Source organism: Pseudochaenichthys georgianus, chromosome 8, assembly GCF_902827115.2.
Source record: "Pseudochaenichthys georgianus chromosome 8, fPseGeo1.2, whole genome shotgun sequence".
Taxonomy (NCBI): domain Eukaryota; kingdom Metazoa; phylum Chordata; class Actinopteri; order Perciformes; family Channichthyidae; genus Pseudochaenichthys; species Pseudochaenichthys georgianus.
This window is the reverse complement of record NC_047510.2, coordinates 15045715-15059744: the sequence shown is the minus strand read 5'-3', so window position 1 is coordinate 15059744 and position 14030 is coordinate 15045715. Positions and strand designations below refer to the sequence as shown.

General features: G+C 40.7%; 1 protein-coding gene across 2 annotated transcripts in view; it reads right to left on the bottom strand.

Annotated features, from left to right (window-relative positions):
- mrc2 (mannose receptor, C-type 2) overlaps positions 1-13436 on the bottom strand; it is a 32751-nt gene extending 19315 nt beyond the window's left edge. For both annotated transcript variants that reach the window (XM_034089454.2, XM_034089455.2), the window contains exons 1-9: positions 13171-13436; positions 7837-8241; positions 5386-5559; positions 5107-5271; positions 4195-4308; positions 3837-3980; positions 3553-3744; positions 2943-3097; positions 2687-2791 (exon numbers count right to left, since the gene is read on the bottom strand). In XM_034089454.2, coding sequence (XP_033945345.1) covers positions 2687-2791; positions 2943-3097; positions 3553-3744; positions 3837-3980; positions 4195-4308; positions 5107-5271; positions 5386-5559; positions 7837-8241; positions 13171-13297 — 1581 coding nt within the window. In that variant the 5' untranslated portion in view covers positions 13298-13436. The remainder of the gene's footprint in view (positions 1-2686; positions 2792-2942; positions 3098-3552; positions 3745-3836; positions 3981-4194; positions 4309-5106; positions 5272-5385; positions 5560-7836; positions 8242-13170) is intronic.
- Positions 13437-14030: the final 594 nt, after the last annotated feature.

Sequence of the window (14030 nt, the reverse complement as noted above, 5' to 3'; positions counted from 1 at the left end):
AGGTCAGAGGAGGTGATATTTTGCAGGAGAATGATAGTGAGAGACAGTTGATATACAGCATTGTGTGAATAAGCCCAACCTCAGGCTTTTTGCGCAACCACATTTGGCATCTAGTCAAAAACCTCAAAGATTACAGCTGGAGAGGTCTGATCCGTTCAAACTCTAGTTTTGTTGACTCTCTTTATTGTCCTTTCTTTCCCTACAGTCACTACATCAGTGTTGGATTATAGAATTCTTATAACATGCCATTATTAATACCTATAACATGTTACATCATCAAGACAAATTGCAACTAAAATCTATTACGATATAGTAATGCTATGAGACACCACACTTAGTTCCACCCATATGTCCATTATGTATTTGTATTATCCTTCACTAAAATAACACAGAAGCTGATTCAATTAACAAGTAAATTAAATGATTTGAAAATAAGCAATATATGGCCTATGCAGCAAAGAAGCATTGTCTTTTTTATGGAAAGTGCATACATAAATGGTCTCTACCCACTCCTGAGTGAAATATCTGTCTCTATAGCCGCTAAATAATGTATAACACATCAACATGGGCTCCACGGTAACTGGGAGAGACATTATCAATTTATTCTGAATTTAAACCAATTCATTGATTAATCTAGAAAGTAATTGGAAGGTGAGGGGGCGGCTGTGGCTCAGTGGGTAGTGTGCTGGACTTTCGAATCAGGGGATAGTAAGTTCGAGTCCCACTGCAGTCAGCATGTCGTTGTGTCCCTGGACACCGCACCCCACATTGCTCCTGTGGGGATTGTCCACAGTACTGAATGTATGTAAGTCGCTTTGGATAAAAGCGTCTAACAAATGACATGTATTGGAAGGTTAGTCGATAGCAACCCCTTTCTCATTGTTTTCAGTTATTATAAATCCAATCTCGGAATACATCTAGAACTTAATCAGGAACGGTCTCTTTAAAAACAGAAAATAAAAAATCCCCAAGAATGAACACAACCAACAAAGCTCACATTTAAATGATGGTAGGGGCCCCCTGGCGACTGAGGGGGTCTTAGCAGCTGCTAACGCCGAAGGCTGCCGCTGATCAGTGTTGTCTCATCACTCTGTTTATTCACACATGAAGAAACTGAGTTATCCTTATGATAACATCTCTATCTTTGGAAGCAGAGACGCAACACTTGTATGATGAGTGACTGCTCCAGTGAGTAAACAACATGACAACATTACAGTGATGAGCAATCCTTTATATCTGTTGAGTAATGAGCCGAGTGCATGATGGGGTATGTGATTTGGGGATCATGTGGTGTAATGTGGCTAAAGCAGTCAGCGGGCTTTCTGTCGTTGTTGTTTCACATGTTGCGTGAACTGATCTCGTCTGCTCGATACGGAGCAAACTGCCACGGGGCCCTGCAGCATGTGCCATGCCAAATGACCCTCATCACATTACCACCCATGGTGTCCTGCTCTCCAGGGAGAGGGAAGATTCATTACACCAAACAGTCCGTACAAAGATCTTTGACATGACAGCTGAGAAACAGCATGACTCATCAAAAACATTTAGCAAAAATATGACATTGTTGAAGTGTATAAAGAACACAAACACACACTTTGTTTGCTTCTATCCCTATATGTGATCACATATGTCACACTTTACAGGAAAAAGGGCAGGGGAACTTACTTGGCCAGTGACCATAGAAAACAGTGGTCAGGTACAGATAAGTCAGGTATGAGAGGCTTAAAGTCTCATATGGAATGAATTATGGTCCGGGAAATCAGAGACAGATGTAGATATATTCTCCAGATGGGATTTTGTTCATCATGTTGGCACAAGCAGTGGTGGTACAATTTGTTGTTTGTACTGACCGGACTTGTTGAAGGAAGACACAATGACAATTAAAAAAATATATATATAATGATTTTTCTTCTTTTTTTTGGGGGGTCAATGAAAAATATTTCACCATGTCTTAAGACAAAGGAAGAGTGTGAGTGTGCAGCGTCAGTGTGTCTCGGCTGCATGCTCACCGTCTTAATGGATTGATTTATATTACAGTTAGTGGCCGGGGGTGGACCAGTGAGAGATGAAAGAGAGTTCTGGGGAAGGGGGTCAAAGGTGAACGGCTGAAATACTAAATAATAGTTATGTTCCCTGCTACACTACAAACTGCCAGCAGCTGGAATAAGAGAGAGAAATGCTAGAGGACAGAGCTGAAGGAACAAAATCACTAATCTAAAGTAGTGCTTCTCAAATGGGTACATCTACAGGTACTTTGAAGTACTGCAGGGGGTACAAGATATTTAAAACAACATTTTAATAACAATAAATGTTACTATGATAAGTATACAAAAATCTAAATGTAATTTTGATTGGCCACATTTGTATATATTTTTTATATCTATTAGCTGCCATAAAAAAAACTGTCACAAGGAAGCCAGTTTTGATACAGAATGACAAAGGAAAACCCATAACATTTTAAAACAAAGCAATGATACAGTGAAAAATGTAAAAACGTGTTTCTCTCTTAAGTATAAATGCAGTGCAATGCCGTTTGAATGTTATTGCATGATGGCAAAAAATCGGTTTGTCGTGAAATTGTAACTTTTAAGTGTTTTTCAGTTACAAAGAGTGCTACAATATACTGCTCTTTGTTTCCTTTTTAACACCATGAAGCATGAAGCACTAAATGCAAAGAGAGTATTACTTGTTTGCAGTCTTGGTGTTTTGGCTTCCCATCAGTCTTTGTGCCCGATTTCTTACAGATGGAGGCCAGAGTCAGATTACAAGGGCTGTCATCCCAGCGGCCCTCCTGCATATTTAAGCAAGACACAAACAGAAAGAGAGCACACAGCTGTTAAATATATACAAATGTCAGAGACTGGCTGTCAGTGAGATAACTTTGAGGTGATTAAGTCCCCTGACTTTGGGGGTCAGTGTGAGGGTGAAGGGGATCGACTCACAGCTCCCCAGATGGAGACGCAATCTTCCAGGGTGTTGCGGAAGTTGTTGGGTTCAAAGGGGTGCCAGTAGGTGAAGATAACGGGCGTGTGGTCGGTCCATTGGAAGTCCATTTGCATATTAGTATCATGGAGCCCTATCCACAGCTGGTCAATGTCTGACAGAAGCAAAAGAGAGAAAACATTTTACCACTGGATGCAGATAAGATAAGATAAAATAAGAAAGAAGGTCAAAGAAGGAAGATAATAAGGACTGGAAAACACCTTGAAAATGCCATTTCGTGTTGATATTATATAAGATTCAATGCTTTATTGTCATGTGCACATTAGCTACAGTCATGCCAATGAAAAACTTAAGTCATAGGCTCCTCCAACAGTGCAACATGAATATATATAGGACATAAAACAAATACAACAGATACAATATATATAAATAACAGGAGTGTTTACTTTTTTTAATGGAAATGCATCCAAATCTATCAGAAAGTGTTCAGATTGGAAGCTGAAGAAAGCACAGCTAACTGATTGGTTCATTGTTCTCCCCCTTTGTTCATTTCAACTGAAGAATATACATTAAAAAGTGTTTTGAAGTACATAAATCAGGTCACATCACCTTTCTTGAGGTTGCGTATGATGAACTCTAGCTCAGGTAGTGTGTGGATGCTGACCAGGTTGGCCTCCATCCTCTGACAGCTTTTCTGAGCTGTATCCCACTCGATCTTGTCTGAATTCAGCTTGTAGCAGCCAGCCTGGAAAGCCTGCCAGCCCACATCACAGTCATATTTCTCATCATCTGCCCACGAGTCTGTGGGAGCAAAAAGATGAAACCTCTCAAACTCTGGACTTAAACTGATGCATTTCACTTTAATGGACTAGTTTTAATGTCAGTACACGGACCAGTGGTGAAGGGGTCCAGGGTGGCATTGGGCCTCTTCTTACACACATATGGCAGAGCAACAGAGCATTCACGATTTTGCCAACGACCTGATGACTCAGTTCTTATCACGGCACAGTTCTCCTCCTCAGCGTGGTTTGGCTGGTCTGTAGGAAGAGAGTTAAGAAAAGAAACAGTGAAGGACTGAAAAAGCACTGGGATCACCAAAAATAGTGTATTTGAACTCAGAGCAGTGTGTTGGTGAAAACGAGCAAACAAGCTTATTCAGCATTCTGTGGGAAATAGATGTTTAAAAAAGCCCACAGATGCTTTGAGGTTTTAAAAAAGGCAGTAAACGTTGAGTTGTTTTTACAGTCTAACCTTGCTCCCAGTTGAGATATTTCAGTGGTGAGGAGTCGGCCCACTGCCAGCCTCCGCTGATGTCCAGGTCATTCAGGCCAATCCACAAAGCTGCACTGTAGCCTGTCAGTAACCCTGAAACAGAAGAAAAACACCGCTCTTAATTTTTTGGAAATATGACAAAAATACGTTTTCTTTGGTGAAGGGGGACACAATGAAAGATAACACTCAATAGTGTGCTTTGATGTCCAGTCCATTCATCTCTCCAGTTATCTGTGGATTTAACTGTCAACTGTAATGTGTTATTTATTATCTGCATGTGCAGCACTTTGGCTCGACCGAAAATCGTTTTTAAATGTGCTATAGAAATAAAATTGGATTTGATTTGATTTGAACTGTTGGGCGGACGACATGATTGTTATATGATTGACAACAGTCACAACGTCTCAGAAATCTATTATTACCGTGCAAATACAAGTAAACATGACGCTATCAACATTTTCCTTAATTGCTAAAATGGCTTATAGATTCATCATTTTATATTATTTTTCATGTCTGTCACAGGCAAGATAAGAAAACAAGGCTCTATTTATAGGCTTGAAAACACAGCTACTTGTTAATAATACAATATGATGCTCACTGACATTCAAAAAGATTTTCATTATTACTGTCAATTTAAATACATCCTTGAAGGTTATAAACAAATAGAAAAGTCTTAAAATGTCTCTCAATCTTTTCTATGCAGGTATGTCAATGCATGATACATTGTCTAACCTTTTGCTCAGTATTGATTTATTTGTACTGTATCTTTCTGAGGTTTTACATGCTAGTGTATTTTGTCTTGTAGATTGGAGTGTACCCAAAATAAAGCTACTATAAAACAGAAGTGGATGCCTCTGTTCACGTATGTCTTCATTTGCACATTATCTTTACCATTGATGTATGTCTGCTCATGCAGCTTAGTGATGCTAAGCAAGTCTGATCCCTGCTGCTGGCAACTGATCCGAGCCTCGCTCCACGACAGCGTAGCCTGGAAGTTAAACTGGTAACAGCTGTCGGTCAGCGGGTCAGTGTCCCAGAAGATCTCACAGCCACTGCCTGACGGTGAGGCGAGGAGATAAGAAGGTGGTTAGGCCAAGGGAGAAGGCAGGGAAATAACAGATATTGTGGTGAAGCTTGCTGAGTTTGATCAAGTTCAAAGTCATAACCCACTCTCTACGGGACAGAAGCCCCAACGCTCGTCTTTGCCGTAGTCGTGGGTGGTGGCGCACCAGAGGTGACCGTCCTCACGCCCGATGCTGGTGCAGCTGTGGAACCACTGGCCGTCATACAGGAAGGGCAGATAGCAGGGCCGTCCGTTAGAGTTGCCCTGGATTGTGTAGATCTCTGGGAACACAGACAGGAGAGACTTTGAATCCCCGCACGCAGCAGGAGCGACGTGCTCGTGTTGCCTAAAGTTATTGAACTGTGAACTGTGCTGAACTGAAATACCGTATCTGTTTTCTCAAGGATTTGGATAATCAAACACACGGCGAAAAACAGAGGATGATGTTACAGTCAAAACAGTAAAGTCAAACAGTGGTCAGAAGAAGGAAGAGTAAACAAACAGAAATATGAAGGTTGTCCGGAAAATATTATTATACAAAAGGGATTAGATGTAAATATTGATGTTGAAAAGCACAATCTGTAATATATCACAGGCACACACACACACACACACACACACACACACACACACACACACACACACACACACACACACACACACACACACACACACACACACACACACACACACACACACACACACACACACACACACACACACACACACACACACTATATCTTCACAACTGTTACAGGATGTGTATTGTGTAAATTGTGTCATTTTTTATCTTTAATATTTTCTTTTTATGCATGCTTCTTAGTTAACATTAAGCTGTCTTTGGCTCTTTTCTGCTTTAACAAATGTAAATGTCCCGTCTGTGGGACGAATAAAGGTATTCAGATTCTGATTCTGAAAATCCCCAGGTCTGGTTTGGAGAAAAGAGCAAAGCAAAGAAAGAAAGGGAGAGGCTGGATCTGTAGTTACCAGAACATGTTAAACCAATGGAAAGTATGGCAGACATACGAGGGGGGACAGACTTCTGAAACTCCCTCTCCGCTGCTGGCTGGCTGCAGCGGAGTCGCTCCTCTGCTGACTAATGGCAGAGGCATTCCTCTCCAGCAGCGAGTTGACTTTACAGAGAAATGTGTGAAGATCAGTATAGAAAGCCACACATGAGTGAAAGAGTTTGAGACGAGGTCGGAGAAAGAAGAAAGTAACAGGAGATCTTCCATCACAGTTTGTCAATTAACAACTTGGGACATTTGATATCGGTAAGAATGGTATACTGACAGCGGAAATGAGGCTTAGCAGTAAATCACCACGGCTAGATTTAATCTGGACTGAAAACTATATATAAATACAAATAAAGTTGAGGGCAAGGACAGCTCCGTGTTTACTGCGAGTTTACAAACACCAGCTATGTTTTCCTTGGCTTTGTGACTGGCAGTCAGCCACTTGTCCTCAAAGATGCCCTGAAGCAACGTTTTGCTAGATCCATTTGATCAGATCCAGCTGTGGCCTTCACAACAGTAAGTCTATCTTCCTCACTCAGCGGCCAAACAGAAGAGGAGCTGAATCACCACAGCTGGGAAGTGAGGGGCGTCGGTTAGTTTAATAGAGAAAGATGTGTACACCTCGAATGGATGCTCCAGTGTGATCTAATTTCTTAATTTGGCATGGATTTTACTTGTTTTTTTCTTTATGTGTTTGTTATTACTTATTTTTTTCTTTATTTCTATATATGTTCAAATACATATATTTTAAAGTATATCTATATATTGTATTGGTCCTTAGAGTAGTCATAGAGGATATTTTTTCAAGCTAAGGTTTTTTAAGCCTAGCCTTTTTCTACATTATCTAATAGGCAATTCTTTAATTACGTTTGTCACAAACAGAGGCAAAAACAGATCTCTACATGCTTCATGTAAAATATTATTTAAATCTCAGTTGTTTATGTGTTCATCACATCATTGTTAACTTTAAAAATTGTCTTTAAACTAATTACTTAGCAATCTCTTTTTTCTTTGGTTCAAAAATCAATACAAATGTTTATTGTATTATCCGTATTATTTGCTTAAGGATTAAGGATATTAAAAAAATAAAGCTATTTTAAAAGGAATTATTGAGTGTAGTTGTCCATGTTTAGGTGTCAAATTGAAATTGCATTTGATTATAAGCATTGTTATGTGTTTGTGCCCTGATCAGGCGCTCCTAGTGTGATGTGTCATGTCTAGCTGTAGTTTCCTGTTATGGTTTTGTAGTCCTTATCGTTTCCCCTCCAGGTGTACCCATTTGTAATTAACCCAGGTGTGTCTTGTCTCGTCATTACCTCATGTATAAGTATTCTGCTTTCCCCTTTGTCTGTGGCTGATCCTGTCTGTGCAGTACGTGTTCTTGTCTGTCATTACTTTATTTATTTCCTTTGTTCAACCATGGTGGTAATTATTAATTAAATTCTTTTTTTGATTACTTCGGCTACCGTCTCCTTTATTATGTTGCCTTGACTCGACATTGAGCCTGCTAATAGTCAATGGTAACGTAATGAGCATGCTTACCACGATATGTTTTGGAGCACAGGTCCTCTACCCCACCATGCATGGTCCACTTGAGCTTTGAAGGGGGGGCGGTTGAGGAGGAGTTCCACAATGAGGGTGAGGGAAGATAGATGTTGAGGTTGTCCAACACCTGGCCACAGTTCCAGGTCCAGCGTATTCTGGGGGGCTCGTGGTCACAGGTGTACACGCCCAGAGGAGACCTGTCCGATCTGGAGCTGGCGTTACCCGTGGTTACGCCCAGGCACAGAGAGGAGCCCAGGTTGAACAGGCGACCCCGGGTCACCCACTTCCAGCGCTGGTTGTCTTCCTCACAGGAGGATGCCAGGACCAGGGAGTGATCCCGCACCCCCAGGCACCCCTGGGCGCCCTCATGGAAGAAAGCGAAATCGTCAGAGTCCAGCGGCGCTGTGCAGAGAGAGGAAAACAATGGCATCAGTCAATAACGCTGATGAAAGCAACATTCCGTGTTAGCAGCAAATGTGGCAGAGAAGAGGTCAGCAGCTGGATCAATATCTCCATTAATGGCTGCAGTGCTGGGTCGGGACTAGTTTGAGATTCGCCCTCTGATGTTCCTGGGTAATACACTTCAGTCAGTGGTATTAATAATAATAATAATCTTGTAATAACCCTAAATCCCTGTGTACACATGACACAAAAGAGCTTTCAGTAGGGAGAGATTTCAGAAATGTCATGCAATAAACTGTGAAAAGTGGTTACACATGTTTTTAATGCAAGGTTGGCAATCGGGTTGAATCAACATGTACCGTGTTTCAAGAATTACCCAACACTGACCTGGCCTTGCCTCTCATTGCATTGTGTGGTGTCTATTTATGTTGGGTTTGACTATGCCGTTGTGGGAGACACATCATATAAAAGGTCTTTATCATAAAAAGCTGTGAGGTGATACAATTGACCAAAAATTACTTGACAGTTCTCAACTTGAGTAAATTGATGAAAGTGTAATTATCCCCAGGGGAGAAATGGCTGTTTTCATTCTGCTGACTTCTCACTGCTGTACACTGTTGACACAACTTAAATGTGATTCTCATGAGCTATGGTTTACTACAAGCGGTTAATCCAAAGTTCTTGCAGTATTCTCAAATACTCATATACTACACACACATATCAAATAGAAACTAAATGTTACCAGAAAACTGAGTCATGGAAAAAAGTGTGGAACTTAACACATTCAGAGCAGTGGCTGGGCGCAAGCCTCTGGAAGTCTGGCAACAAATGCAACACCCTTTCTCAAATATATATATGGTTTTCCTTCATTCCTTTATGATATTTCTTTGTGAAGGATTTAGAGATTGGTAACCAGAGGCCATAATTGTGAAGATAATGGTGCGTGGTAGTGAGTCTGTGTGAAGTTGGTAAACAGAGAGACAAATCAGGAGTGTAGGAGTGATTCTAAATGAAGGTTGTGCTGAAAGGATTTAAAGGAATATGCCTTCACATAAATCCTTTCTCTAAGACCTGAGAATCAGAGGAGAAAAAAAAGAGACCTACAGCATTCCTTCTCGCCGGGCTCCTGTGAGAGGCCAGGAAGTGGGGAAGGTAGGAAAAGATCATTGGTTGAAAAACATAACTCTCCTATGTGTGGAAACTTCACTCCACTCTGCGGCTCTCTCTTGTTTCCTACTTCTAAGCTCAAACCGTCAAAACCTCCTGTGCTGCTTTTATAGACACAAAGACAATGGAGTCCCATCAAGAGCCCCCCCATAAAACGCCCTGTAATCTGGAGGAGACGGTCGACACGCCTCTCTCCTTGCTCTCAGCCTCTGCGGTTGAGTTTCTCAGAAGCAGTGTTATGTCTTTTGGTCGGTAGCAAAGCAGAAAGAGAGCGCAGTGGGAGAGTGGTTACGCATACGTTTGAAAGTGCTCTTTACGGTTAATCCGATATAATCACCACCATGTTCTTTTTATAACTCCATATATCTTACAGAAACACCCAGCTGTTCGGCTTGTTTACTGCCTGTTCATTGTTGTGATCGTTAAAGATTCAAATCTGTTCCCAAAACATCTCAGGGGGGTTAAACATATAACACTGGTTCAGTTATCAAAAACATCTCAGTTGGTCTTCATTTTCCAGCAGTATGATCTTTGAGTGACTCCTCGATCAAACGTCAGCTAAATCAGCAAAAACCGGTGGAAAATCACTGTCTGGTGAATCTGTTACAATTGGAAGCTATTTTATAAAAAGAAAAAAAAGAGCATTATATTTTTGGAATTAAAAGTGAATAACTAGTCATTCTTTTTGGAACTTCTGCTTAAAAAGTCATGCAACAGATGAGTCAACTATTAAAAAGATGGAATAAAGATGGATATCATTTTGAGTTTAAACTTTTAAGCCCTCAGGATAGTTTATATAAATCCCCATGACTTGTCCTCAGTTCTCTGCTGTCATTTGTTTCCACTATACAATTAAAGTGATGTCTTCCACAATAGACAAATAACGTTATTAACTAAGCTCAGGATGTACGTACACCTACTTGAATAGCTGGAGTTACACAACACTGACGTGTTAACAAATGTGTCAACATATTGGTCGTATGACATTTTGTCCTTTTTCCCTACGGGAATTAAAGCTTTAAAAAAGAAATACATCAGTGTCAGCTCTAGATTCCAACACTGGTACCAGCCTAGCCTTACAGAGAGTGTTAAATGAACTCCTATAGATGAATGTAAGCTCAGTATTAATATTTGAATATATAAGAAGTTCCTGGCAAAAGCTTGTGAACCACTATAGACAACCTGAAGCTACAGATCCTGACAGCAAGAAGGAAATAAAAAAAAAACTTTTAATTCCAGTCTGGAGTGCACACAACTGGATGTTTGATGTGCGAAAACTCCCGGGCACTTAGAGAGAGAGAGAGAGCAGAGTTCCAGATTTACTTTAAGCCATTGAGCCCTGTGAAAGCTAAGCCACAACAGCTCTCCTGCTGTGATCTCATCCTCTTCTTTGCCCTGTCACACCTTTTTTTCAATGTTGGGGACAGTTTCCTGCTGAAGAAAGAGGCTGAAACTCAACGCCAAGGACACGCGCCAGGAGAGGCAGAACCTCCGCCTCCACTATGGGGTCATCTGCTGGATCAGGTTTGACGACAATACTTGCAAACGTGGGAAAAGGCTCAAAAGCAAGTTTCGATATGAAACCATACAAGTTCAACACACTTCTCGAGATCACATTGTTTGGTAGAGTGTGACTCATCGCTGTTGCCAAATAGTTACCACTTCATAGCCTATTTTTCAAATGTGTTGTTCGTAAGGTTGTATATTAAGATCTAGATTGACATTCAAGCAGGCTTTTCCCGTAACCTCTCCATATTTTTGACAGATGTCTGCGATTAAAAAAACAGGCCTTTAACTTGCCAGCGTGATATAATGTAATCAACAAATAGCCAGGAAATTCCAGCCTGCTGTGTTTGTTTCTTTGGTGTTTTATGGTGGTCTGGCCTCTGAAGCAACCCAAACTGTGGATAGGTTTAACCTCATCCAAGAACCTTGGCAGAGGAGAAAAAGAGAGGGCTATCTGGAGAGAGAATGGTATGCATCTCTCAGCCACATTCACAAACGGAGCGAACTGGAACCTCTAGGAAAGTGTGTTTGAAATGTAGACACATAAGTGAAAAAAGGTGCAATCTGTCATCATGTTCCTCTATTCACACTCATGCATGGTATTGGTAAGGACTGTGACACAAGATTTTCATCGACATAACTACACTGTAGCTCTGTTCGTTTGACAAATAAAGAACCTTGAACCTTGACTTATAAAGATAAATGATCTAATCATTTCTGAAAGGTGATTAGTGTAAGATCAATGACAGTGTTTCTCTTGAGTTTGACACCAGAAACCACCACAGAGCATTAAACTCATTTAGAATGACATTGAACAAAATATGAGAGTTCAATAATAAAAGGCTAAGATGTTTAACGTTTAACTAATTGCGCAAATAATAAAAATAACAAATCCAAAAACACATTTCATAAAATAAATCCACAAAGATTATTTTCCCTTCGATCCTTCTGCAGCTCGTCCAGTGGTGCAAAGAATTGAAGAGGGATTGTTAACTTTGGCAACAGGGGAATTTGATGGCATATAGGCAACATTTGTTTCAAAATAAAGCAGCTAAACATCGTTTAGGATGTGTATATAGCAGGAGCCAATTTTTTAGGGATAAGAGTGTAAAAAGTGGATGTGTAAACCAATCTTAGTATCTCGATGTAACTTCAAGATCAAAGTAAGAGTACATAATAGGACTGCAGCAAACAATTAATTTCATTATTGATTAATCTGCCTATTGTATTCTAAATTAATTGATGAATTGGTTGGACTATAAAATGTCAGAAAGTAAAACAAAATGTAAGGTTATGTCTTTAAATAAATAGAAAAAAAGTGATATTCAGTCTAATTTGACAAAAGAAGAGAAACAATTGCAACATTTATATTAGAGAAGCTGAAGCATTTGCAATAAATGTGCATGAAAATGTAAGATTAAAGGAAACAATGATAATGTATTGTGTTGGTGAATAAGAGAACATACTTTATGGTAGCCTAGTTTGCCCAGAGTTTAAAGTATTTATGCTCAAATTACTTAATACTGACAATATAGTCCTACAAACAATATCATGATGCAACCCATCTTGAAGTTGCACAGTTCACTGTATAATAATACTAATAACATCACAGAGAGCTTATTCAAGTTATAACATGTTGAAAACAAGCCTGAACACTGGAAAAATTAAACACGAGATGAAAAATAACACTTTTAAAAAAAAAAAAGTAGCCTATAATCTATGTGTTAGAAGACATTGTGTGGGTGGTTGTACTCTCCAAAGCATCCCATAACATGTAATGGTGTAGTAGCTGCTCAGGGTCGGCTCAATGTGTTAATTGCAGCCTGTAACCGGATGTAAAGGTCACATCTGCCCGCAGGGTGCCAAGCGTCACCCCTTACAATGTAGCCTAAAGAAAAACACCACCCGGCACGAAAATAGAACAAACAAAGCAATGTGTGCGTTGTTTTGCGGCTTTACATAAACGTATACATACATATAAATCACAATAGAGACAGTAAGCCAGCAGCCCCTTCCCTCCTCCCTCCGTTTTTCTCCACATCTGGTTCCACTCACTGCTCGGACTTTTGGTTCGTGGCATACCGAAGCACTAACTGCAGAATGCGCAGAAATTATGTTTATGTGTCGGCTTTCTAACGCATTTCCCAACTGTAAGTCGTTACCAAAAATAGAAAGCATGCACAACAGGTAACACGTCGACTTGGTTTCTCGACTTTTACATCACTGGAATTAAGCGAAAGTTGATATTTTGCTCACCAGTGACGCTCCTCTTCAGTTCCAGACTAAAGATGAATAAATATAAAGTGCATTTGTAAAATAAAAGTTGCCAATTTGTCCATGTTCTCCTTGATTCCTTAGTTCGGTGACGTCCGTTGCCTTGCATGCTCACAACTGCAACCCACGAACACACGCTGCAAAAAAAACGTCCCAAGAAAAAAAGTGATCCAGAGCAGGACTGCCCCAGTGTCTGACTCTGATGTGATGCAGAGACGGAGAGGAGTCTGACCGCTAGAGATCCGTCTGCCTGAGTCAGAGGAGAGTGAGATGAATGGAGCAGCGTCAACAACGTGTGCGCGCGCGCGTGTGTGTTTCCCAACATGTGGTCCGGGGACCTCCAGGAGCCTGATAGAACCCCCATAGCATCCGATGACTGCAGGGAGAAAACAACAACAACTTGAGAAAAAAGTCTTTAAGAATCCGAAAAAAACATTCTGAAAATAGTCATTTAAAGCTAATCTTGGCTGTCGGAAAAAATATATTAAAATTAGGGCTGTTAATAACGCGTTAACGCAAAAAAAAATTAACGCCACTAATTATTTTAACGCGATTAACGCATGTGTATTTTTTTTCCTCGGCCGCCCCGTAGTTTCAGAGCACATCGAGTTTAAAATACCATCTACAAGCTGATGCTGACAGCCCCGCTCCTGCCGCCCGCTTGTGGCAGACCACACTTCCACGCTCACCGGCAGGCACCGACTGGCTATTGGGAGGACCGGGAGGGTGTGTGTATGTGTGGCCCGAGCGAGCGAGCGAGCGAGAGACCTTACGTGCATTGTTGTTGTTAGCATCTGGTGCTAGCTAACGGATATAAGGAGCTGTTTAAATGAAAACAGAGG